At 40.9% G+C, this 26138-nt stretch overlaps 1 protein-coding gene across 1 annotated transcript in view; it reads left to right on the top strand.

Annotated features, from left to right (window-relative positions):
* The window catches only part of grin2aa (glutamate receptor, ionotropic, N-methyl D-aspartate 2A, a), a gene marked incomplete at its 3' end in the record, with an annotated part of 126020 nt that overhangs the window by 94195 nt on the left and 5687 nt on the right, over positions 1 to 26138 (top strand). The window contains exons 5-12 of the mRNA XM_080511819.1: positions 5888 to 6090; positions 9397 to 9568; positions 10531 to 10684; positions 11713 to 11838; positions 11973 to 12202; positions 17076 to 17236; positions 20671 to 20760; positions 23813 to 23910. Coding sequence (XP_080367945.1) covers positions 5888 to 6090; positions 9397 to 9568; positions 10531 to 10684; positions 11713 to 11838; positions 11973 to 12202; positions 17076 to 17236; positions 20671 to 20760; positions 23813 to 23910 — 1234 coding nt within the window. The remainder of the gene's footprint in view (positions 1 to 5887; positions 6091 to 9396; positions 9569 to 10530; positions 10685 to 11712; positions 11839 to 11972; positions 12203 to 17075; positions 17237 to 20670; positions 20761 to 23812; positions 23911 to 26138) is intronic.

The following is a 26138-nucleotide window of genomic DNA, read 5'->3' as shown; positions in this document are numbered from 1 at the left end:
TCTCTGCACTCTAGTCTTGTGATCTCTGATAGCGCTTCAAACCGCAGTTAATCAAGACCCGAGAACTCTGTTATTGAGGTGGTGATGGGTCACCGCTCCCGTGTGTGTGTGTGTGTGTGTGTGTGTGTGTGTGTGTGTGTGTGTGTGTGTGTGTGTGTGTGTGTGTGTGTGTGTGTGTGTGTGTGTGTGTGTGTGTGTGTGTGTGTGTGTGCGTGTGCGTGTGTGCGTGTGTGCGCGTGTGTGTGTGTGCGCGTGTATGTGTGTTTACCCTTCAATGCTGGTTATTGACAGAAACACTGTTCTTAATAGTTTTGCGGCTGGTTGTTATTCAGGTCACATCCACGTGTGTGTGTGTGTGTGTGTGTGTGTGCTACAGTATGCAGTTTAGTTTGCTGCAATGTGCACAGTCTCTACATAATCCTTCCAATCTTTGGGCTTTTACATATTTCATACCTGTACACACCAGCGTGCACAGGCGTAGGCACATGCACAATCTTTTGTTAGTGTGCTGAGGAGAGGAAGGATGTTGTGAGTCTGTGAAATTGATCAGTGCCACTTCACTGTGGTGCAGGGGAAGAGACTCAAAGGATGAGAGACACAGAAACTCAAAGTGGAACCATAATTGGGAGTTTCTCTCTCTCTCTCTCTCTCTCTCTTCTCTCTCTCTCTGAAGCTGCTGTCCCACCCATGCACCAGAAATCAGCGGCAGAGAGAGAGAGAGAGAGAGCGAGAGAGAGAGAGAGAGAGACTTCCATGATGATCAAGAGATAAAAATTCTGTAAAATATGGATATGCACTAAAAATACAAAATGTGTCCCCTTGGGGCACATGAGGTAGAGACAGGGAGAGAGGAGCAATATGGAACAGTACCGAGACAAGAGCGCGATAGAGACAGATGGGCCAGGGTTGCGAGAGCAAATGAGCTTGAAGAACGGGAGACACAAAGAGAGAGCGAGAGAGAGAGAGAGGTAGAGGAAGAGAGAGGTGGAACGGAGCCACCAGCTTTTGTGTCATTTCTGTTTTTTCCTCCCACTACAGGTGTTTAAGCACTCAGGTTTCCAAAGCCTCCACACCTGCTCTTCACTGCAGCACACACATGCTGCTGCTTTGATTAGAAGTTTGCGCAAGAGCTACTTTTGAAATTGCCACACCTGTGTCGCTGGATGCTCCATGTCATTGGATTTAGTTTTTTCAAGATGGTATGATAGTCTTCCAATAATGTTCACAGAAGTCACAGTTTAGAACAAATCATGCAAATATATTTCACAAGATCAGAAGGCTGGAACTTGTGCAGTGGTATGGGGAACATACAAAATGTTGGTCAAACTGTGACTGTGGCAAACTATTTTACTTTCATTTAAGGATTATTTTAAATCAAAATGTGGCATTATTTATATATCTATGCTTTAATCCCCAAATGCCAAACATGGTAAATGATTTTCTTAAAAACAACCTCATGATCTTCAGAAGCTTATTTTGGGGATTTTTTAAATTTTTTACTAACACAAGTAAACTTGTTTGATAAAATGTGAACCTTCCATACCCGGAGCAGTTCACAGGGCAAACACAATGAGACAGAAAGACATTTCTGCTCATAAACACATCTGTAGTCAAATTAAAGAGACCAATTCACCTGAAAGACAAATCTTTGGACTTTGGGAGAAAATTGAGCCAGGTATATTCTTGCTGTGTGGCAGGAGTGCTAATCACTGCATCACTGTGTGTTAAATGAAAAAGCATGTAAATGCACAATAATATTTTTCTATCTTTACAGGAGATGGTTTATATTGTTGCCTCCTCTCAAAATAAAGTTGGTGTGAAGTGATCACTGCAGAGGAAGATATTGCCATAGTGTTTCTTCGATTTTACCCATTTCATCACGTCCTTTAAAGAAAGCCACCGAGATCTCCTGCAGATCATCCCGGAAAGATCAGTTTATCTGTGCAGGTTCTCAAGCTAGAACTTGTCAGACTGTGTTTTGAGGCTTTATATGTACACGACTGGTAAATCTTGACATTTCATATCCAATTATATAGTACAAGATTATTGGTATGAGTTATTTACACTTTATCAAAATTCGTTACTAAGATTTAGCAGATAATGGTAACCGAATTCTGAGCTCCCATTGCTTCAATACCTTATTGTTTTGCAAGGCTTTGCAAGAATTTAACAAGTGTCAAACTGGTATCACAGTGTTCATGAAATTACCAGTGCACCATATTTACTTCCTGCTCAATAGAAATGTAAATGTACCTTTATGCTTGGTTGAATATTGTGTTTCCATCACTTGCACAAAATCCAAACGACTTTAATTGCTTTGAGTTACAGTACAACTTTGCCAACTGAATGAGAAAAGTGTATTTACCGATCACAACCAGGATGTTATGTTTTATTCCTGCTGAGTAGATGGAGTGTGTAAATTGCTTCAGGAACTGCTGTGGTGTTAGCAGCCAGTTCACAAAATAATTATTACTGACAGCATGGGATTTGTGCTTGGAGAATCACAATATGGAGAAGGGAGACTCACTAAGGCCCATGTGCACACGCCCACACCTCCCAGTTGACACACACACACACACACACACACACACACACATGCATTTGCGATCTGGGCATCACTTTCGTCTGAATCTTAATAAAAACGCTTCACTTTAAGGAAATATGTCTGAATCAATAGATGCAGCTTTCTCGTGCTCTTCCACTCTGTCATTCCCTTCTTCTCTGCCCTCATTTTTTTGCACACAAACATTGGCTAGCACATGCACACTGACACATCCAAGCAGAGGCAGCACACACGTACGTAAGCACACACACACACACACACACACACACACACACGCGCGTGCGCACACACACACACACACACACACACACACACACACACACACACACACACACACACACACACACACACACACACACATTTTGGAGCAACTGTAGGAGAGGGAGAATCTATTTTTCCAACATAATTTCCTCTGACAGGAGTGACAGATACTGTTTTATGACTGAATGGGTTTCTCCACGCTATTAGGAACTCATTCTCCCATAATGCAACTTGCCACCGCAGTAACTCTCCCTGTGAGACTGGCTCATAGAATGTGCTTCGTGTAAGTTCTCTGACCCTTGTTTTTTATTTATTCTTTTATGATGCGCTCTCGCTTACTCATTGGGGCTTTTCATTTATTATTGCCCTTGAATGTGTGCAGAGGTCAGGTAGAAGAGACGAGCCAGTGTGAGGAAGATAAAATCGAGAAATTAATGTTGGTTCAAATACCGAAACCCTTAAAGGATGAAGATGCAACAATAAAAGAAGGCATGGCTGGAATAATATAAAAAACAAGCAACAACATGAAACGAAGCAATAAAAGATGCAGAGAAGCTTTTCTTCAGGGGCAGAGTGTCATCTCATCACCGAATGGCTCTAAATCGGTTGCAGAGCAATGATGCGGTAAGGTTGCCACCACGAGTAGTTACAGTGCAGTAATCCCACGGGAACTATCATTCTAACCTCCTACTGGCCTCACTATCATATCATACACACACACACACACACGCACGCACACACACAATAAGTTCTATTCATCGTATATGCTTAATATCTGTTATTACATCCGGACGATTCAGCATTCTGCTGCCCAGTTGGTCGATAAAGAGATTCCTGCCACCTCTTGAGGCATTAATTTATAACCCCTCTTTCTTTAATTAGAGAGAAGCACCAACTGAGGGCAGCAGGACAGAAAATGTGAAGACTTGCTGAAGTCAGCTTTTCTTGTACTCCTCTTTTTTTTCTGATTTTGTCAATCATATTTTGTGTGGAGCATTAATCTCTCCTCTGAGTTTATTGACTCATCCAACCAAATTAAGACCACTTAAGACCAACGGTATATAAATACCTGAAGGTTGAAGTTTATCATGTTTGTCTACTATATTTGCTTTGCAATGTAGCTAACTAGCCAGATGGAGGTTGAAAAAAAGTCTCAAACTGTGATTTTTTTTAAATAAAATGTTCAGGACACATTCCTGGATAATTATGACGTTTCCATTGATCGATCTAGAGTCACCAAATTACACTCACTCGAGTCCTCTCCGGTGTATTAAGAGAACCCACCCACGTTCAGTGTGAAAATTCTGCCTCCACTCAGAAAGGCTCAGATTCAAATTGTGGATATCCTCACTGTGAGACTGCTTGACAAGTTGTGGCCTGCGGGAAAACAATTTTGCTAAATTTGGCAAAATTTACAAACGCAATTGAGAAACAAGCCTGAACTTCTACTTGAATTCCCCCCAAAAGCATATTGTTATTAATCATCTCACTTCCCAGAATTTCCATTTTGTAAATAACTCACACACATGCACATGCACATATATATATATATATATATATATATATATATATATATATATATATATATATATATATATATATATATATATATATATATATATATATGCATGCATGCATGCATGCATGCATGCATGCATGTGTGTAAAAAATGCCGCGCGCATGCACACGTGCATGCACACGTGCATGCACAGTTTTGAGGGATGTAGCCGACAGCAGAGTGAGCTGTTGACAGTGGTGCCGACTAAAAGCGAAGAGACTCTAATCCCTGTCAGAGGATAGAAAACCACTCAAAGCAAAACAATTAAAATGCTAATTTCACTTCCTCCTCTCTGCTTGCCTGTTAATGACTTAGTAAAACATCCAGGCAAAGCAACATCACTGCACTTATATGTGTGCATTTGTGGGTAAGCAACGACAGTCTGATGATTCTAGGGTCAGAGAGGTGGCAGATTAGCATTGATATAATGTATGAGAAAATGTCCCAACTGCACACATGAAACAAAGCAGTGATTCCACTCTTTTTCAATTTGCTTCTGATTGAGGGCTTTCCATATGTATGCGCACAAAGATCTTTGGCTATAGCACACTCAACTCTACAGTAAAAAAAAGTGGAAAAAGAAAGCATCTTGAAATAGAGGTAAAGAGTGAGGTTTTGTCTTTTTCTAGCTCCTGTTTCATTAATAATTGAAACGTCAAGCAAAGCTTTAATGCCTGTTGCTTTGTTTCTCTCTCTCTCTCTCTCTCTCGTCTCTCTCTCTCTCTCTCTCTCTCTCTCTCTCTCTCTCTCTCTCTCTCTCTCTCTCTCTCTCTCTCTCTCTCTCTGCCTTCTCCGCCTGATGAAAACACAGGTCACACACACACACACACACACACACACACACACACACACACACACACACACACACACACACACACACACACACACACACACACACACACACACACCCTCACACCCTCACACAGTGAGTGTACATTCATAGACTGATGTGGCTGAGTAAAGAGCATCCATAGGGGAAACGGTGACATCACAGCTCTAAAAACTTTTTTTAATTATTAACCGAGTCGTGGCGTTATCGTGCTGTAACACTACCTCTCCCGTTGCCATGCGTGTGCTTGCATCCATGCTGCTTTCTCAGTTTGTTTCCTTGTCATGCATACCTTCACCTCATGATTTCTTATATATTATTGTGTAAGTACACCACTGTGGCATGCATTTTGGCCTTTGAACAACATAGAGTAAATATCAGTTTATCTGTTTTAATGATCTATTTTAATTAATCAAACAAAATAATACAGTAATAAACTGAAATCAGACACTGCTTAATGACATTTATCCACCTCAAACAGATCAACTCAGTAAAAACTGTCTGATTAAGGATGTCTAACATTTTACAGCGTCCCTACACAAAACCAGCCTTCGAAAGGACATTATAGAATCTATTTCATCTCTGTTGAGTGAGAATATATAATGTTTCTACTTCTAGTGCCCTAACAACCTTATCGATGTACCCAGTTGATTATTGATCTTCTGATTCCTTCCAGATGGGGAGACTGGACAATGGCAGTTTGTCACTTAAGTACCCGGTGTGGCCGCGGTTCAACTCCTTCGGTGATGCCGAGCTCGATGACAACCACCTGTCCATTGTCACGCTGGAGGAAAAACCTTTTGTCATTGTGGAGGATGTAGAAAGACTCACTGGGACCTGCATGAGGAACTCCGTGCCCTGTAGGAAACATATCAAAGAGTAAGTCACACAAACATGTATTTATGTATGCATGTGGCATTGACAGAATCAAGCCAGGGAGAGTATTGGGTACTTGGACTCTGGCAAATTCTATTTAGCCAATACCAAGAGCTTTCAAAGTGTGGAATGATCAACCCTCCTATCACAGAGCTATAACTACAACTATCACACAAAGTCCATTATACCTAAATTCTAACATGGTATTATTCTCGAGTAATAATTATTTTCACCCTCCAGATACTTTTTTTTACAGTTCTTCATTAAAATGGAAAAAAGGGAAAAATTCACTCAAGGAAAAGGCATCCACATGATCATTATCCCATGATTATTCATCCCAGATAAGCTAACTAATAGATTATTAATACACAAGATGCAACAGGTAATTATCACCATGAAAAATTTCAGCAGTATTCAGTATTCATTAGCATCCAATAAAATGAATGAAATGTACAGCTAATTTGATATAAATGTATATGAGGTCCTAATTATCTCGAGCACTGTGGCTGTTTCCTCATATGTGCGCTCGCCTTTCTCCTCCGAGCTGGGAAAGAGGTGCAGTGCTCAATCTATGCAACAGCTCCTTTCCTCCCCCTGAAAATGGAGGCGAGTGCTGAACTCAGCAATTTACTTCCTTCCCAACCAATTTTCTCTCTAACACCCAAATACTTGCAGCCCTCCGCTGTGTTATGTTCATGAAATACACACATGCACAGTGTGGATGTGTGTGTGTGTGTGTGTGTGTGCGTGTGTGTGTGCCTCCCAGAGTGGCTTGAGTGCTGCTGAATCAAAGCATGTAATCGGTTTGTAGATAATTTAATAACCCCACCCCCCACTGGAACCCCCACATTCATGAGCCACACTCACAGTAAGATTGGCATGTCTGATACACACTTTGTGTCGTTCTTTCCCTACAATGATCTGTAAGTGTGCAAAATCCCTCCCCGTAACTGCTACAGATGTATGCACACACACACACACACACACACACACACACACACACACACACACACACACACACACACACACACACACACACACACACACACACACACACAGAGAGCCAAACAGAGCTGATTAAGCACTAATAGGGTCTCGGGGAAGAGGCCGAAAGATATTTTCAACCAGAATCACTGTGAAGTAGGGCGGTGGATAAAGCATCTCCAAGGCGCAACACAAACACACTTTCACAATCTCGTACACACTCTCTGTTGCCACATGTCCACTCACTCACAGGCCAATGCATTCGACTGCATTCCTCCCTCCCACAGCGCGATTCCCACTCAAGCATCGTTGTTGTCCATTTGGAGAAAGAGGGATAGATGGGGGGGGGGGGGGGGGTAAGAGGCAGAAAAAGAGGAGTGGTTGAAGAGGTTGGATCAGGGTCGGAGGGGTATCCATGCATGCAGAACCAGAAATTCACTCATCCAGGCTGGGCCTAGAAACAAGTCATAACCACACTAATGCACACAATCGCACACAGTCACACACTGCCCTCTCTGGAGACCCCTCAGGCCCTGTAGTGTTTCTATATCAAGTTGGCCTGGCAACTTTGCAAACAGCCTCTATAACATCACATGCTCTCACTGCCTGGACTGTACTGTGACCTGCCTAAATGACGACACAGTGTTCATGAATATGCCTATTAAAGTTATGGCTGATATGTTTGCTCTGCCAGCTGAACCTGCCACAATCTGCCAGGCTTGATCGTCCTTATTTCTGTTACTGTTGAAGTATTTACCACATGGCTCCTTCTCCTTTTTAACATCATTTCATCTTACATGGCAGCATTTTATTATCAAATCAACTGCTCAGATTATACAAGGACAATATTGTAGTTAAACAATCCATGTTCAGAATACACTTTCCCCATTTCTGTGCTTGATTTGCTCAAAGTGAGCGTTTTCAATCTACTTTCCTGAGGTTTTCTTTTTTCGTGTGAGCAGAACTTGTGCTTTGACTGATTCAAGTCATTTAAGTGCTTTAAGATGAAAAATAGACCAGCTGCATACTGAACCGCAAGCCACTGCCTTTTTTAGTCCATCCATCCACTCTGTTGTCTCTTACCGTCGTGCTTCAGTGTACTTACTTTAATCCAGTGAAGTGGTAAACAAAAATGTAGAATTGCGATATATTATTTGCATTACCATAATTAAAAAGCTTTTTATTTGAATAAGGCAAAGGAGACACTACCCATATTGAGTTTGATGAAGAATTAGATGTACTTAGTATTTTAGCAGGTGCTTATAGACGCAATACAGCTCCCTAATTTTATTTTTAATAATTTAACAGCTGCGTTAAATGATTTCTTGTTACAATAACAAATCCCACAGGGCAAATGTGCAAAGTTTCAGAAAAAGTCATTCACAACTGCTGACTTATCACTGCTTGATACAATTTTCTCTCTCATGTCAAATTATTAGACCATAAAAAGTAAATGTCTCTCTCGTGTGAAGTGAGGGAAGAATTTCACTTGGGGAGACATTTGTTTGACAGATCAATAGCGACTAGTGAGAGAAACTTGAAGCAAAAAGACTATTGTTTTCCTAGCACCGATCTTTGAAAGCAACATACTGCAGTTTTGTCTATGAAGAAAGCTGCAGTCACAGCTGAGTGTGTGTGTGTGTGTGTGTGTGTGTGTGTGTGTGTGTGTGTGTGTGTGTGTGTGTGTGTGTGTGTGTGTGTGTGTGTGTGTGTGTGTGTGTGTGTGTGTGTGTGTGTGTGTGTGTGTGTGTGTGTGCGCACGTGTGATTTTTCACACTTTCCATCAAGTTTGTGTCCACGTTGTTAAACTAAAGGACGAGGTTATCGTCTTCTAATTAGCACACATCTAAAAGTTAAATGAGACTCCCAGGTGGCTGTGAATTGATGCACGCATTTGTGTGTGTGTGTGTGTGTGTGCGTGCGTGCGTGCGTGCGTGAACAGTGTGTGAACTCTCCTGCTCTCAAATTCATGTACGCAGATGGCACAAGGCTTACAGATGCAGTGCCGTCAAAACCTCCTCCTCTGGGGACAGAGTGCGAAGGAGCTTTTTTTTTCCTTCAGTCATTCCTGATTTGAATGACCTAAACTTAAAGGTGAAAAAGTCCCAGGGTGATTTGTGTTCATTGGTGCAGTCATACAAATTTAACAAGAGAGACCCAAAAAAATGTTGGTTTTTTTTGTTTGTTTGTTTGTTTTGTGGTTTTGAACTTAAACAAGACAATGGAGCTTAATGAGATGAAATTAAATCACATGCTGCTTTGTTACCTTGTTACCATGTGTAATGCAGAATGTATAAAATTTTTGTTTTCTTTGTTTTTTTGCAGTAACACAACAGAGGCTGGTGGAACATATATCAAGAAGTGCTGTAAAGGTTTCTGCATTGACATTCTGAAAAAGATTGCCAAGTATGTCAAGTTCACCTATGACCTATACCTGGTAACCAATGGCAAGCATGGCAAGAAGATCAACAATGTCTGGAATGGGATGGTGGGAGAGGTAAGAGGGTTGCTTTCATGTGCATGCCTGCGCGAGTGGGATTTACATGATTGTAGTAAAAGTCAATAAAGACCCCTGCAGTCAGACAACAAGTCAATGTCACATGGCATCCAAATGTGTGTGCAACCCAATCCAGTTCTTTTGAAATGCTCCTGTTGATGACTACCGATTGTCAGCGAAGCAGAATGGAATTTGAAAAAGGGAACATTTTATCACCATTTTAAAATGTATGTTGTATGTTTAAAAAGGCACAGGACTCAGTTTGAAATCCCTCCAAATCCATTAACTTGTGGATAACAGTCCTGAAGGATGAAGACTATGCAGCAGTTTATTGGTGCTATCGAAAGAGCTAGTTAGTGGTGACTCTTGGTTTCTAAATAAAGAGTGTTTGTGAAGCTGCATATTTTACTGAATGTTCACAGCAGAGAAAAAAGTGTCCTCAGAGTCATGAAGCAGCAGCACAAACAAAAAATATTATTTACTTCTTTGAATGGGTTTAATTATCATTGACTTGAAGGTAAAGTCCCGGAGTTCATTTTAAGGCTGTAAACTTTATAGCTGTCAGTATATTTCATGGTTGACTTCATTCACTGCTTGAAGTTCATATGGCATTCATCATACACAGCACAGGCTCCCATGTGTGAGGCGATTGTATTAAAACAGTTTATTGGTACTTTTAGTCCAATATAATATCATGCTGAGATTTTACAGGCATTTTTATTGTAGTTTTATTTCTAAGTTTTATCATGACATATACTGTTACAGATTTGTATCATATAAAATAAGGACCAGACAACTAAAAATTGTCATTTTTAACATTTCAGTCTCTTTGGTGGGTTGTGTTTATTTGTTGAATTTGGATTTCAGATTGAGTTTAATATGACCTTTCCCTCTATTCTTATTATTGCTCCTTCTTCCCCAATCCCCCCCCCCCCCCCCCATCTTCCAACCCCGATGATAAGGTGGTCTATAAGAAAGCCGTCATGGCCGTCGGATCTCTGACGATCAATGAGGAGCGTTCTGAGGTCATCGATTTCTCCGTCCCGTTCGTGGAAACTGGTATCAGCGTCATGGTCTCTCGTAGTAATGGAACCGTCTCCCCGTCAGCCTTCCTTGGTAACTGTCACTGAGTCACTCTTGCTTTGGTGTTGGACTCGGGAGAGCATGTAGACCAGGACTGTCTTGTTTGCTTTTTTTAATCTTTTTTTCTCAGCTTCTGTGGCATTTTCTTAGCGTGCGTGCGTGTGTGCGTGCGTGTGTTTTCCTTGAGATACTGAACTGACAACATAATTCAGTTCAGTTACGCAGCTGTCAATACTTTCTCTTTCATCTAAAGGATTTAGTTCGACTCCAGCTTTCTGAAACAGTGACTCTTACCCACCTGAGAGGGACTTAACCACAGGACTTCAACCTCACGGACTGTGGATCCAGTCATTTAATGCATAGTGCCTCCATATCAACATTGAAATATCCGCACACATTACATGATGGCATGGACGTAGATGTGCCTAAAGCGAAATGCCAGCAAAGTAATCTATGAAATTTGAAGGACAAACACAAGAATATGGCTGCATACACAGGCACAATGGCACACATGTAGGTCTACATGCTGACATGTATGCAGCATGCAGTTAGTGCTGTGAAAGTGGCAATTATAGGGGCTTAGCAGGAAACCCCCATAATGGCCGCTTGCCAGTACACACATACTTCACCTACTCATACACACACGGACACACAGTGCACGGCTGTGTGCCAACAGTGGTCTCCCATACATTAGAGCAGAGTTTAATCTCTGCAGTACTCTTGTGAGCTCGGAGGGAGGACAGGAGTGCTGACACCAGGCCTTTCTATACTGTACCCCCTTTGTACACAGTCAAGTAGGAGATGCGTGTGTGTGTGTACGTGTGTGTAAGTGTGCATGGTAGCTTCTGTAGGGGCTCTGAATCTACAGCAAACAGCCGGCTATTCTTGAAGCTCCTTAATCATTGTGTGTCGGTGCATATGCAGGATTAAACTATTCCTGCAGTTCATGGAAAGACAGAAAGAGGATAAGAATGAAACGAGCAAAGTGATGTGTAAGATATAAAAATTTTGCACGTATTAATACTTAATCCCTGTCTCCTTTGTTTTTCTGTCTCTTTCAGAGCCATTCAGCGCATCAGTGTGGGTGATGATGTTTGTGATGCTCCTACTGGTGACTGCAATGGCTGTCTTTATGTTTGAGTACATCAGTCCTCTTGGCTTTAACAGAAACTTGGCACAGGGAAAAGGTAAGCAAAGGCATCAGGGACATTGCTGCTGATAATATAATCCACTCTATTGTCCCTGAAAGGGAATTGTTGGGGGGGCAGGTTTTCTAATTTTTCCATCTCTTTTGCTGTCTTTCCTCTGTCCTCTCTCTCAGACCCCCATGGCCCTTCCTTCACCATGGGCAAGGCTGTGTGGCTGCTGTGGGGTCTGGTCTTTAACAACTCTGTGCCTGTACAAAACCCAAAGGGAACCACCAGTAAGTTCATAGTCTCAGTGTGGGCCTTTTTCGCTGTCATCTTTCTGGCCTCCTACACTGCCAACCTGGCCGCCTTCATGATCCAGGAGGAATTTGTTGACCAAGTCACAGGGCTGTCAGACAATAAGGTAATGAAGTGTGTTCAACATTATCCAATGCACAAACATGTAAATACATACACTGGCAGGGCAACTGTGACTCAATTATTAAAGTGGGTTGTCTTCCACTACCAAGATTTGGTGGCTCGATTCCCCATCTTGCCATGACGATGTGCCAAAGTGCCCTCAAGCAAGGCACTCTTGAGACCCAGTTGCCTTTGATGGTGTAGAAACAACTTGCATTGTCTTTGTCAATGATTGTGCGCTCAAATGGCTGCATTTGGCTTTTATATGGTGTATTTTCAAGCTATCGGTTACATGATTGTAGGATTTGTAAAAATTCAACGTTATTGCTTACCTTTTAATACAACGGTATTGAAGTAAATCCATTATTGAAACAAGCGTGCTCGTGGTCCTGTTGGGATTCAAGTGGTACTCAGAACCATTTGCTGCAACTGTGGGAATGCTTTTACATATAGTGTGTATGTATGTGTACGTGTAAATGTGTATGTGTGACCTATCCCATCATATATTTTTAAACAATAAAAACTCAGATAGTTTCCATTTATATACACATTTCTGTTGAGTACCTAATATATAGAAAAAACAGATTGAAATATTAAAGTAAACATCAAGGCAAGGTAGATAAATAAAAAAAAACAAGACAAAATGGTCACAGATTCTTGAGGACAAAGACATTGACATATGTGTAGATATTACCAAGGAGAGTATGGCAAAGAGGGATTTGACAACATACAGAATGAGAGGAGGGAGGGATGGGAGCAGGGGGGTACATCAACTGGCAGGAGGGATACTGAGCACCCATGAAAGGCCAAGACACACAAGATGGTACAAGACAACAGGTGGACAGATATGGGTCAGGTTGACAGCTGAGGTAGGAAAAGGAATGGCGTGAGAGGATGAGACGAAAGCCAAAGATATGATATGGAAAGACAGAGACGGCAAGTTAGGAAGAAACCAGACAAAAAGACATGATATGTTCGGGAGAGGCTGGACAGCAATTTTATAATACATTGTTTGTTTTTTATGTTATGTCAAACCAAATTAGCTTTCTGACATTTAAGGCTCTTTGGGTTAGTCGAAGGACGTTATAATAAACCTTGTAGATTTGTTGTTCTTCTTGTAACAGATAGTGTTTTGTATTACTTGAAGTACTGTACAATTTATTTGCAGTAGATGCAGTAGGAATACCTCAATTTTCCCATATATACAGTGTACTTTCTGCATGTAAAACAACAACACCACCAAACATGTGATAAATGACCAACCAGCCCATCCATCAAAGCTGCAGACACTCAAACGGTTGACTTTGCTTCAGTTGCTGATAATACTGTGATGTATTCTGCAACTCAGAAGTCCTGAATCAGAATCAGTTATCATTGGCAAAATACATATTGTCATATATTTAGCATTTCTATTGGGATCTGTACAGAAGCAGTGAAGAAACTGCCATAAATCTTGATATAGGGTGGGTGTAGGATGAAATGCAGGTCGATTTCATGTGTGACTGATGGCTGAATACAATATTTACTTTGCTTAACTGCCTTGGCTAATCACAGAAAACACAGCTTTAAGCAGTGATTGTAAGCTCTAAACAACCTTTTCTTTTTTGCCAATGTTCATCCATTTTTTTTGCTGTTTCCAACATTAAGAGGTTTTTTGTTTTGTTTTTGTTTTTTTAATTAGTTTAAATTATTTATGAAAAAGCTGTGATGAATGTTTACTGGGGTGTTGAGCATATCTCCCAGGCTGTCCGCCTCATGTGCCAGTGTCGAGCAGTCAGTTAAAAGGTCTGTGGTGTTTTAGGCACTGGGGATTTGTTTCTACAAGTAGGGCTTATTTGTTTCCACTTTTTCATGCGATTTTAGTTTTTCAACAACTTAATAATGGAAAAGGTTTTTAACTCACAGACTTTAATATTTAACAGGCAAGCAAACGAGTATTGTGTGGCAATTGGAATAGTTAGCTGAGAGAACACACTGAAAACAACTGTTGGCACCTTCTCCATGCATCCACTAAGAAATACTTTTTGTGTGTCTTTGGATTTTAGCGACCATCAATGTGAGTTTGAGAGTTGATTTAAAATTCAGTGCCTGTTTTTTAAAATGTGACTTTAAAGTGAGCCTAAGTGTACCTTCTGCGCTGAGATTGATGGGAGGAAGGTATATTGAATCAGTGACAAGCACTCTAGAGTGCTGCTGCCCTTGAACACAAACACACCTGGATAAACACAACCCTGAAGTACTGAAAAATGTACTGTTGCCATATCGCTTGGAACAATATCAGGGACTGCTTTTGGAGAAATGGCTTCAGAGTTTTTGCAAATAGAGAGAACGAGGAATAACTTAAATAACTGAAACTGAGTAGATATGTAAAAGGACTGGTTTTGAAAAAGCACACACATTTAAGAGTTTAGGTAACAGAGTGCAGTGGCTTGTGTGCACACACATGCACACACCCACACACACATGCACACACAGATCGACTTGCAGCTTTATCCTTCTGGGGTCATCTCACTCACAGAAGGAATTCAATGAATTCACTATCTCATTTCCCAGTGTTTCATTTCTGTTTATTCACTATATTACTCACTTCTCATAAGAAAAAAACAACAACACTTCAAAGTACAGATGACATGTGCCAAATTTGATGAACATTTTAAGAAGCCTATCATGCTTCATTACACTTCTCCGCTTTCAGCCAACATTTGCTGTTGGTGCAGAAGAGACACCCTGTTATGTTATTCGCGTATTTCCATTGAAAGCAGAAATAGTGCATGCCCCAAAGCGTGAGATGAGTCATCAGACATTTGTCACTGTTTTTACAGGAGGAGAAACAGAAGAAAATAATGTGAAAATAATCAGATTTTGTAAAGAATAATCTGACAAAAAACAAGTTATACATGAAGTATAAACCCATATTCGCTAGATAAAGCTAATATTTTCTTAAAATATGTGATTTAATGGGGTCATTACAAACATTACAATGTAATTTTTTTGTGCTCCCTGTTTCTTATCTCACAACGACAGCGGAACCAGGCCACACATATATATATACACAGTGTCGGCAGAGATATAGTAAAACACACACACAGAAAAGGGAGTCAACTGAACTTGTATAACAATGAAATAGGCCGGGTGGCAGGAGAGAAGCAAGAGGTGCAAAGCAGCAATGGGACAAAACAGGATAGGATAGAGTACGAGGAGAGACGGAGATGACTTGGGTAGGATGAAATAAATAAAAAAATTAATATGGCAAGAGATCCCACAAAGCATCACATGGCATCCGCAAAGGTTAGCAACAGCTTCCTTTGCTGCTCTTATCTCCACCTGTCTGAGACACAAACCTCTCCTGCCTCTCATCATCGCTGCATTGGGATTCCGTTAGCGGTGGCTGGTTCACTTCTTAAAAGCCCTTCGCTGGTAATTATCCAGCAGGAGAAGAGCACTTTCTCAATCTGCATTTCCCTGGCCGGCCTTGCCTTGCCATATTTACCCTCCTCTGACCTTAAAGCTTCTGCTCAACCTTAAGAAAGGCGCAAAGGAAGCAAAGATGAGGGGAGAGAAGCAAACAATAGCAACGACTGTGTGAAGACAGCCTACCTCCCCGGAGGACTTCTTGCTTGTCATGCTGACACATACACTGTATGACATCACTGCAAACGTATGCATGCACACGCTTATGCACAGAGGAGTTTGGCTTGTCATTGCACCCTCACCGTGACCTGATTATACAATGGAGATGCCCATGCTTTCAGGCAGATAGTGCATGTAAAAAGATCTGTAAATATTGACACGCTGTTTATATAATGTATTTACATGTAGCTTGTGAGTAGTTCATATAAACAGAGTGGACTGCCAAACAAATGAGAGAGAAGATGAATGACATATAACAGCACAGTAAATACACTACAAAGAAAGTTCCAATTGCATTCCCAATACATTAAATCATCCTACACCTCATTCTCTATGGGCCTGAAACATAAACTGTCCATCTGTCACAGGAAAGCAAAATGGGTTTGAAAAAGGCATCAAATGGTTTAAAGAAAACAAAATCTGCTCAGCCCTCAGTAAAACAGCCAGTCAAGCAGCAACACAGCAGATTCAGTCAGACACTCCCTGCACAAACAAAAATAATTTTCAAATACAGCGCCTCTTAGCATGCACACATTAGTCTGCTTACACCGTGTTGAGGAGTGATAATTCTTGAGGGAGCTCACAGTCCCAATGGTGTAAAGGAAAAAGCCACCACGACATCCGGCAGAAAATCACAAAGAAAGAAATCACCCATCATCAATGGTTGAAAATACAACCATTCTGTGAGGCCTACTCTTAGCTTTTGCTATTTTTAGCCACTGTCACGTTGTGGGAGCCTATAGGGCCTTTACTAGTCTCCAGTTTCTGTTGATACACTCAGGAGCACAACTTTTATTTTGCAGGTTGATCTTTTCAACAATACACAGAAGCCATCACACATTGTTATGTGGATTCACAAGGGATTTTGTGAGTTATAGAAGTTGATGCATGCTCGAAGTGTGCCCTACTGTCATCTTTATGAATGTGTGAAAACAGACTTTTGTTTTGTTAATATGAATGAAGAGCTGGTGGTGGCAGCAAGCAGTTGAGTAGGATGTAAAAAAATGAGGAGATGCATTTATAAAACAGATAAAAAAGTGTTGCACACACACACACACACACACACACACACACACACACACACACACACACACACACACACACACACACACACACACACACACACACACACACACACACACACAATAGCTACTATATTTTTCACTGCTTCTTTCTGTGTTCCTGCTTAACCTCTGCCGTCTTGTCTGCCCTCCTTGTTTCTTTTTTTTTTTCCTTTCTTCCCATAGTTTCAGAACCCGTATGCATATTCACCGCCGTTCCGCTTTGGCACAGTTCCTAACGGATCCACAGAGAGGAACATCAGGAAGAACTACCCAGCAATGCATCAGTATATGGTGAAATATCATCAGACTGGAGTCCAGGATGCACTTGTCAGCCTTAAAACCGGGTAAAAAAGACACGACGTGTGGGGATGTTTGTTAATCCACTTCACACCAACCATTCATGTGAAAAACTCCACCTGTATTGAATTTTCTATGTAATTAGAGAGTTAAACAGGGAAGTTCACCGTCCCCGGGGGGAAATTTGTCTGCGAGTGTACTTCTCACGTGTGTGTGTGTGTGTGTGTGTGTGTGTGTGTGTGTGTGTGTGTGTGTGTGTGTGTGTGTGTGTGTGTGTGTGCGTGCGTGCGTGCGTGCGTGCGTGCGTGCGTGCGTGCTTTTGTGAATGTGTGTGACAGGTCCTCCGAGACTCAGGATGAATGGGCTTTCTCATTGGTAACAGCAGGAGTTATTTTTAGAACTGGTGTCTATAGTGGGACATACTGATGGGGTGTATGTTTGTGCAAGCGCGTTTGTCTGTGTGTGTGTGTGTGTGTGTGTGTGTGTGTGTGTGTGTGTGTGTGTGTGTGTGTGTGTGTGTGTGTGTGTGTGTGTGTGTGTGTGTGTGTGTGTGTGTGTGTGTGTGTGTGTGTGTGTGTGTGTGTGTGTATAAGAGAGGTTGGGGAGCCGGGGGTTTAAACACAAAGCTACCCAAGGACAGATTGAAAGGTTGGAACAATTTGAGAGGGTTGGATAGATAGAAAAGTGAAGGTAGAGATGGTGTGTGAAAAGACAGAGATGGAGGAAAGTCGGAGGGGTGACTCACTTTACACTGTCACATGAGGAAAATGAGGAAAGGGGGCAACGTAGGAGGCCAAGGGCAAAATGTCTGACTGGAGGAAACGGTGGAAGAGTGGAGGAAGAAGAAAGTCATGATGGATTGAAAGATGCAACCTCGTGGAAAGGGGGAAGGAAGAATAGGAATTTCATGTTAACAGTCGAGTGAAGGAAAAGACAGAATTAACAAGCAAACACAGCATGAAGGAGCAGATATTGGAGGAGGAGGAGGAGGAGGAAAAAATATCAGTAAAGGACAAAAGGTTGATGAAATGATAGGACACAGATTGGTTAATGGTCATAGAGCAGGAACCAATCAGAGCTTCCTGCTCAAAGGACAGTGAAAGATCAAACAGGAATAATTCATTAAAAAAGGCAGTTATGAGAATAATATTATTGGACACATGATTTTTAAGCAGTTATGTCTTTCAGCACATTATGCAACATCCATAAGTCATAAGTATACTGGATGTAAACATGTAAAGGCGGCTTAGACCACTGCAGCATCACTAATACTCTTGGTTGTCTGTGCAGTTGTATTAAGACATGACACGCATACTTCTACAAGTATCTAAGTAAACTAATACCACGTGCATAGCTGCAAAATGCTTCAAAATGAGAACTTGCATATATCTGTGCACACCCAGCCAGCTGCAGGTGTCTGCAGTCAGTAATACCCTCATTGATATTTCTATTCTGTGGTATTAGCAGATGAGCAACACTGCAGCGTTCAGCTATTTGAGGCTCGATGGCTGGATTAGCTCTGATCACACATAATGCTGACAGGCTTTACACACAAAATCTGTTACAGCCACAAGAACCAAAACTATGCACAGGGGAGCTTAAATTGATTTGATTACATTTTGGGACTCAGATTACCCACAATGCCAGCAAAGTTTACAGTGTATTTGTGCTGGTACATTTAATTTTGAATAGATATCAGTTAATCATTTTGTCCGCCACAAAGCCTCTTATACCTGTGGCAGTTGAGTCTATAGTGAGTTTGCTCTTGTCCTGAACACACCCTCCATTCAGTCTTCTTGCAAGATGCAAAAGCAAATTTAAAGCTGAGTGTCTCAATGTTATGTGCCACATTTACTTCAAAGACTGCATTTTGGCATGCAAATGTAGATACAGAGACGGAGAGGAGTTATAACTGCTGTGGTAATTTTCCAGAGATTTCAGAGTTTCAGCACATAGTCTTGGCATCTCATCCCTCAATGTGAACAGTTTGTGGTTCATTTTCTCTCTGGTAACCTGTAGCCACACCGACGCAGCCCCTCGTGTTTTGATGACACAGTGGTCCTGTCAGTCTGAAGACAGCCCTACATAATTTAACAAGATTCGTGACAGAAAATTGTCTTTCTGTGGTTTTAATTTGTGATTTTGGAACATTTTTTAAACCTGAAATGCAGTAATACCCATTGTCTGACAAGACATGGAACACCTTTCACATCATATCATATGAATAAATCGGTCAAGCCAAAGTAAAACTTCAACTTCCAAGGGGATTCCCATTTGGATGTTCAGTCTTTAAATGTCACTTTGGTTCAAATGGCAGGTTGTGTAGTGTACTGAAGAGCTGCCCCGTAGTAGTGTAAAATAAGATTCACAGTCACAGTAAGTGGTAATTTTACCGTGTTAAAGATGACTTTCAAAGGTGTCGATGGGATGTGGCAAGGAAATCTTGTGCTGCTCCGATTCATTCACCGAAATAAAGGTGTGACAGATCAGCGGTGCCTCAGTCCCTCTCCGAGCCATTAGAGCTACAGTATGTCTGGCCAGCATTTCCAAACACATGCACGGACAAATCCTTGCTCACGGAGATGCACCAGTGCACACTCTCAACTGGCCAGTCACACGTGCTCACTCGTTGACGCACACCCCCGGTTCCCCACATGATTGGAGACACAGTGTGCGTGTGGACAGAGACAGTGCTGGGTTAAGCTAATTACACAGCTAAACTATCGGCTGTGAGCCTCTGTTAGAGGGCTGGATCTGACATTCAGTAAATGCCAGCCAGTCACTGCACTATTAGCAGGCCTCTGTGTGTGTGTGTGTGTGTGTGTGTGTGTGTGTGTGCGTGTGTGTGTGTGTGTGTGTGTGTGTGTGTGTGTGTGTGTGTGTGTGTGTGTGTGTGTGTGTGTGTGTGTGTGTGTGTGTGTGTGTGTGTGCACACGCGCGTGCGTGCGTGTGCACGTGCGTGCTTGAACTGAGATAGTGAGAGAGCAGTGGTTAGTGACGGCATCAGTTACATTGGAAATGTCAGTCCAAGTCTGGAATCTTTTACATTCCACTTCGCAACCTGCTTATTTATGAGTGTGTGTGAATGTGTGTCTTTGTGTGTGTATTTGTTGACAGAGCCAGAAAGAGTGTGGGACAGTGTCAATGTTTGTGTCTGTCTAAAGTTTGTTTAGGTTGCCCGCGTGTCTCCAAGGTCCTATCATCAGTGAAGCGTGCAGTATTGAACCGCCACCACTCCCCACTGTGTCCTCTGTGTGTTTGGTTACACTTGGATTGCAGTCTTATTGGAGATGATTTACCACTTCACAATTGATCTGCAAACAATGCGTTCTGAGAAATAAGCCCCTCTTCTGCTTTCTGTCTCCTCCTGTGCACATCTCACTCACTCTCTTTAAAAAATGTGAAACCCCTCACATTTTGTTTTCATCCCCTCCTTCCATCTGTTTTCTCCTGTTGTTTTCTTTTTTCTCTTCCTTCACAGCAAACTGGATGCCTTCATCTATGATGCTGCAGTATTGAACTACATGGCTGGCAGAGACGAGGGCTGTAAGCTGGTGACCATTGGCAGCGGGTAACCTATACTTCCTTAAAAAGATGCTTTCATTTGAGGATTTGCTTGAATTGGTTATTTAATTCTGTCATGTTCCCCATCCTGATCATTCTTGTATTGTAATAAGGTGTGTGTTATGTGTTCTTGTTGACTTACACTGCAGCAAATACAAGCCACATTGAATCTGCTCTTCAAAAACTGACATTCTTTCTTTGTTTTAAGATGAGACTCACAGTGCCTTTTGTTCGAGGATGGTGTTCTTGGTCATTGCCGTTGTTGCTGCTATTTATCTCGGCTGCATGAAGATCCCTGCTCAGAAGTGATTGACAGGAAAAAAAAATCCACATTCATCATTCTGTATTAAACTATTTGGGTTCTAAAACCACTAAAATCACAGTCATTTCAGCACAATTTCCTCATCCTCTGTTGAACACTGTGAAAAGAAGAGATTGACTCAGGTTGGTCTCTCTTTTAAACTTTAAAATCTCAGACCATGAAAGAAGTGACAAATCACCGGTCCAAAGGTATAAACTGAAATACACAACATCAGAACTCTTTTCTGTAAAGAAAACAGACAGACAAACTGTTTGGATGCATGTACGACAAATAATGACTTGTCTAATATAACTTAAAATCAAACGCAATGTCACAAAGATAATCACAGACAGGTAAATGTTAAGAAGGCAAAACAATTCAGTTGATAATGCAATTGTAATCGAATTGACTAGCCATAGCAACTAACAAGACACCAACATTTGAATTTAATATCATAGATTATTGAAGGGGTCATATTATCCAGCTTTTCAACACTTTCACATTAGTCTCATTGGTCCAAAAACATTGCATTCAAAGTTGATTTCATCAAATCCAGCTGCCTAATTGTGGGACGGTCAAAGGGACGGCCTACCTTGATTGGGATTGGCTAAATCCTTGATGACACTATATCGGACTTGATTTCTGTTTTGCTCATTGGAATACACTTTTTTAGGTTTTTTTTTGTTTTTTTTTAATCAAGCAAGCCAGGGAGAAAGATGACATACTTTCTTCACTTCTAGTGTATCATTCCCAGGTATGGAGATGCATATTACTGTTGGATAACCATTAGAAGGTGAATTTTGCATAATATGACCCCTTTCGGTATAAACTATTTAAATATAACCAGTCACATGTTAAGGTTCAAAAGGAGAGAGCCAAAAAAAAACGTCAGTGTTTTGAAAATCCCGTGCTGGAATGTACCACTGGTGAGGGGTGGGTGGGATGCAGCATTGCCAGGTTTACAGTAATGATGGTATTTGTTGGATCATTTAGTACTCTGTACATTACACATCCATCAACCCTTCCAAAAGGACTAATGCATGGTGATTCGAGCACTTCGTGAATGTGTGGTTGAAGTCGGCCAAGCAGATCTGATGTTCAACTGGTTTTCTGTACTACAAGTGTGGCTAACTTGTTTCCTAGGTGGGTTGCTGAGGTAATGCTGATCATAACTTGCTTAGCAGCAAGTTAGGTTCAGGATAGGAACTCAGACCATCTACTGAACAACCAGCCCCCTTGTCACCTTTTCTGGCATGCTTATATTTCGAGGACTCAAAGAGACGATAATGTCCACAATTGGGCCTGACACTAAAATGAAATTACAGTGGAGGCTGTTCCAAATTCAGAAAAGGAATTTTTTTTCAACACAGCAAACAAGCTCTGAGAGCCTGTACGATGCTATTAAACACAACGGGCCTGATCTACTTAAGATTTGCACATATACAAATAGTCACGTTGGGAAGCTTTCCACAAGTGTCTACCATCCAGACTCAATGAAGATCACATCTGACGGATGTTTAAATTAACAGTATCTACTTAGCCCAGTTGAGTTCATGAGTATGGAATACCTGGCATGTGTTCAAGACCACACAAAATACAGGGAGGTGTGTCTGCTGATAGATTAATTTGCAATTTACAATTTGATTACAACAATATGCATTGTTCAAGATTGTGATTTTAACACATTTGAAAAGGAGACGCAAATCGGCTCAGCCTTCAGGAGAAATGTTGTCACACATTTCCTCAGTTGGCCCCTCAAAACTTTTTTTGGGCCGAATTTAATCTGAGATGTATTTTGTGTTGGACCTATTCTCAGTTCAAGCAATCTTTTCAGAGTCTTTTACTATTACTTTTTATTTTCTCATAGCTTGGATTTTGTGACCAGCATCTCCCACATTTTTATTCTTCCTGTTTTTTTCTTTTCACCGATATATTTGATTACTTCCTCCGACAACTCAATGGATCCATTACATTTAATTTTGTGCCTGTGGAGGCTCAGTGCGCCATTCATCATTGTGAGCCGAACGCAAACAAACAAGGAGACACTATAACTGTTCCAAAAAGTTAAAGCGCAATCTATTTGCATTGGCATTCAATTTAACATGTTATTGCAGGTTCTTAGTAAATCAGGCCCAAAGCGTGACTGTGTCATGTTGTGTGTGCAATAATTTCCCACCAAAATACGATTATTTTAACATTCTGGTCCAATAATCCTATAATTCCCATCTGGCAATGCTGACAGAATGCTGAATTTGGTACTGGCCTTTGTAACACAGTGTTTTTTCACTGCGCTGAACCAAAAGCAGAGTGACACAACACATTTTGTGTTTTTGTTTTTGTTTGTTTTTTAAATGTAACAAACCTCGAAAAATACTCACCTGGTTTGCCTAACTCTCTTTCATAATTGCTCCAGCTCAACCCTGATGAGTCCTGTGGATTTTGGTAACCTCTCTTGAATTACTAATTGAAATAGTATCTTTGCAGCAAAATACAAACAAGTACATATGGGTATTCTCTTGAGATGTGACCCTACAGGTTTGTACAGTTTTAAGAGGACTTTCCTTTTTATGTATTTGTGACCTCGATTATAGCTCCATGACATTTCTGTGCATCACTATGCATGGTGTATTCTTCAAGAAAAATTTTAATCACAGTGACACCATTCGGAGGAATAAAGGTTAAAACATTTTTTTTAAAGGTTAAAATATGTGTTTGTGTGTACGTGTGCGTTTGTGTGTTTGGATGCTCTTGTGCTCAGGTACATCTTTGCAACTACTGGTTATGGCATTGCTCTACAAAAAGGGTCCTATTGGAAGCGACAGGTGGATCTGGCCATCCTGGCAATCATTGGAGATGGTGAGTAACACACACTCTCACACACCCACAGCATTCTCATACACAAATTAAAAGTGCATGACACTATCCAGAAGGCAAAGAGGTTAGATTGTTCTTTGCCAGCATTGTAATTCCTGCACTCATACACACAGCTCGACTGCCTTGTCTGCTGACAGCACAAAGGGAAAGCAGCGAAGTATAAATAGTGCTTTGATGTTATTCTGGACACAAAGGCTGCTCTAAACAGAGGGCAGAGTGTGTAAGTTATTCTAATATATTCCCCTCTGCATCACCGAATCCGTGTGTGCGTGTGTGTGTGTGTGTACACATTACACTATCTGAATCACAGCATTCCTTTATTACAGTAGCCTCAGAAGTTTTTACATAAACAATTTCACTGCTGCAAAACAGAAAGAAAGCACGACGGCTTAGCTTTTAGTGACAGATTCATTTACATTTTACATCGAAAGCATTTTGCTGATGTGAGCATTCGCAGCCACTCACATTAAGTGCACTGAAGTTGATTAAATGAACGTTGGTGTCATAATAATCCTCTCGAACCAAATCTTATCAGGGCTTCAGAGCATGGCGGCCACCCTCCAACACATTTCTTCGCCAGATAATTTTGACAGAAATCAGAGTTGGTGGGTTTTTTTGTTGTTGCTTTGTTGTCTTCTGCTCATTATTAATGCGATCCAAACTCCCACATTGTTGCTGCTTGTTGAAGCAGTCATCCTTTGCAAATATTAACTGAAGATGTTACCCAACGAAGAACCTCACTGTTATCCCTCTTGCTGTTTATCTAAAAGTTACATGAGAATAAAAAGGTAAAGGGGAAAAGTATGAAGATAAATTGGGAAATATGATGAAAAAGTAAATGATTGAACTAAAGAGTGATGGCAGAGTCAGAGATCATGTACATGTGATGACCAGACAGAGGTTAGAAAGATGCATGGAGGAGAGGATGAGGAGGAATGTGTGCAAAAAAAGAGGTGAAAAGATTAAGAATGAGACGGGGGATGGTGCTTGATTGTGGTGTTGTGTCTTAGCAGATGCTGCTTGATCATATAGGCACAATGTGGGTGAGAAACATATGGCATTTCAGGGACAGAGAGGAGTGAGAGATTTGTTTGTAGAGTCTCAAGGGAATGTGATCCTGCCCGCAAACACATGGTATGCAAAGACATAGCTGAGCCACAATCTGTCTCCAAGAGTTACATTAAAAAAAACTAAAAATACACAAAATATGAATCATGATGGGGGCAAAAAACATTCTAAAACTGCACGTGATTCAAATATCTAAATGTGATACCTCAATCATTTCAAGTCCAGTTTTTTAAGGAATTCTAAAAAAAAAAAAAAAAGAATCTCCTTCATTGCTTTAAACACATCAAGCTTTAAATGTATCCTTTTTATTGAGTTAGAAAATAAAATCATGTGGACCTGAAACCTTTACACAATGTGCCTGTTTTAACAAAGCTCTCCGTTTATAAAATCCAGCCTAAACTCAATATTGCATGCACACAAATGTGAAATCGACAAATATTATTTTCTTATTTTGTCTTCATGAATGTGAAATAACAGACACCAGATAGCCCAAAATACTGAGAGGAGTTTATGCTATTAGACGCTAATAAATGATTGCTCAATGTCATTTGATATATTTGATTTAATACATTTGCATTGTTCATGATTGCGTCTTATTTGCAACGTTTTTGAAAAGCTCCAAATCGGCTCACCGGAGATGCTCCAGTTATTGTGCTGAGAGGCATTTCCTCAGCTGATTTGACACAACTTTTATTTACAGACTCTCATTTGAGATTTTTTTCAGGGTTGTACCTTTTAACTTTTGACTTGGGACCAATCATCTCCAATACTGCCCTTTTCTGTTATGACAAATTCATATTCATTTGCAGTAGAAATCTGATGTTATTAATAACTTTCTCCGCCTACACGTCACACTTCATGGTGTTACATTTCATTTTATGCTCGTGAGGGCTAAGTGCTCCATCCAATCACTCCACGGTAAATGCAATAGAATAGTAGATCATTTCCATGTAAATAGATCCTAATCCCCACAAAACTCTCACTGAAAAACCTCTGTTTACGTGTGATGTCACCCATGATCTTCTTCATTGTTGATGAGCAGCTAAACGTATGCAAACTCAAAGTGCAATTTATTGGCATGAGCACGCAATTTAGCTTTCTACAGGCTTTTAGTAAATTAGGCAGCGCAACCAAGTGTGTTA

This window comes from Blennius ocellaris (genome assembly GCF_963422515.1).
Source record: "Blennius ocellaris genome assembly, chromosome: 16".
NCBI classification, from domain to species: Eukaryota; Metazoa; Chordata; class Actinopteri; order Blenniiformes; family Blenniidae; genus Blennius; species Blennius ocellaris.
Note: the sequence above shows the minus strand (reverse complement) of the source record. Positions and strands in the feature narration are given on the sequence as shown.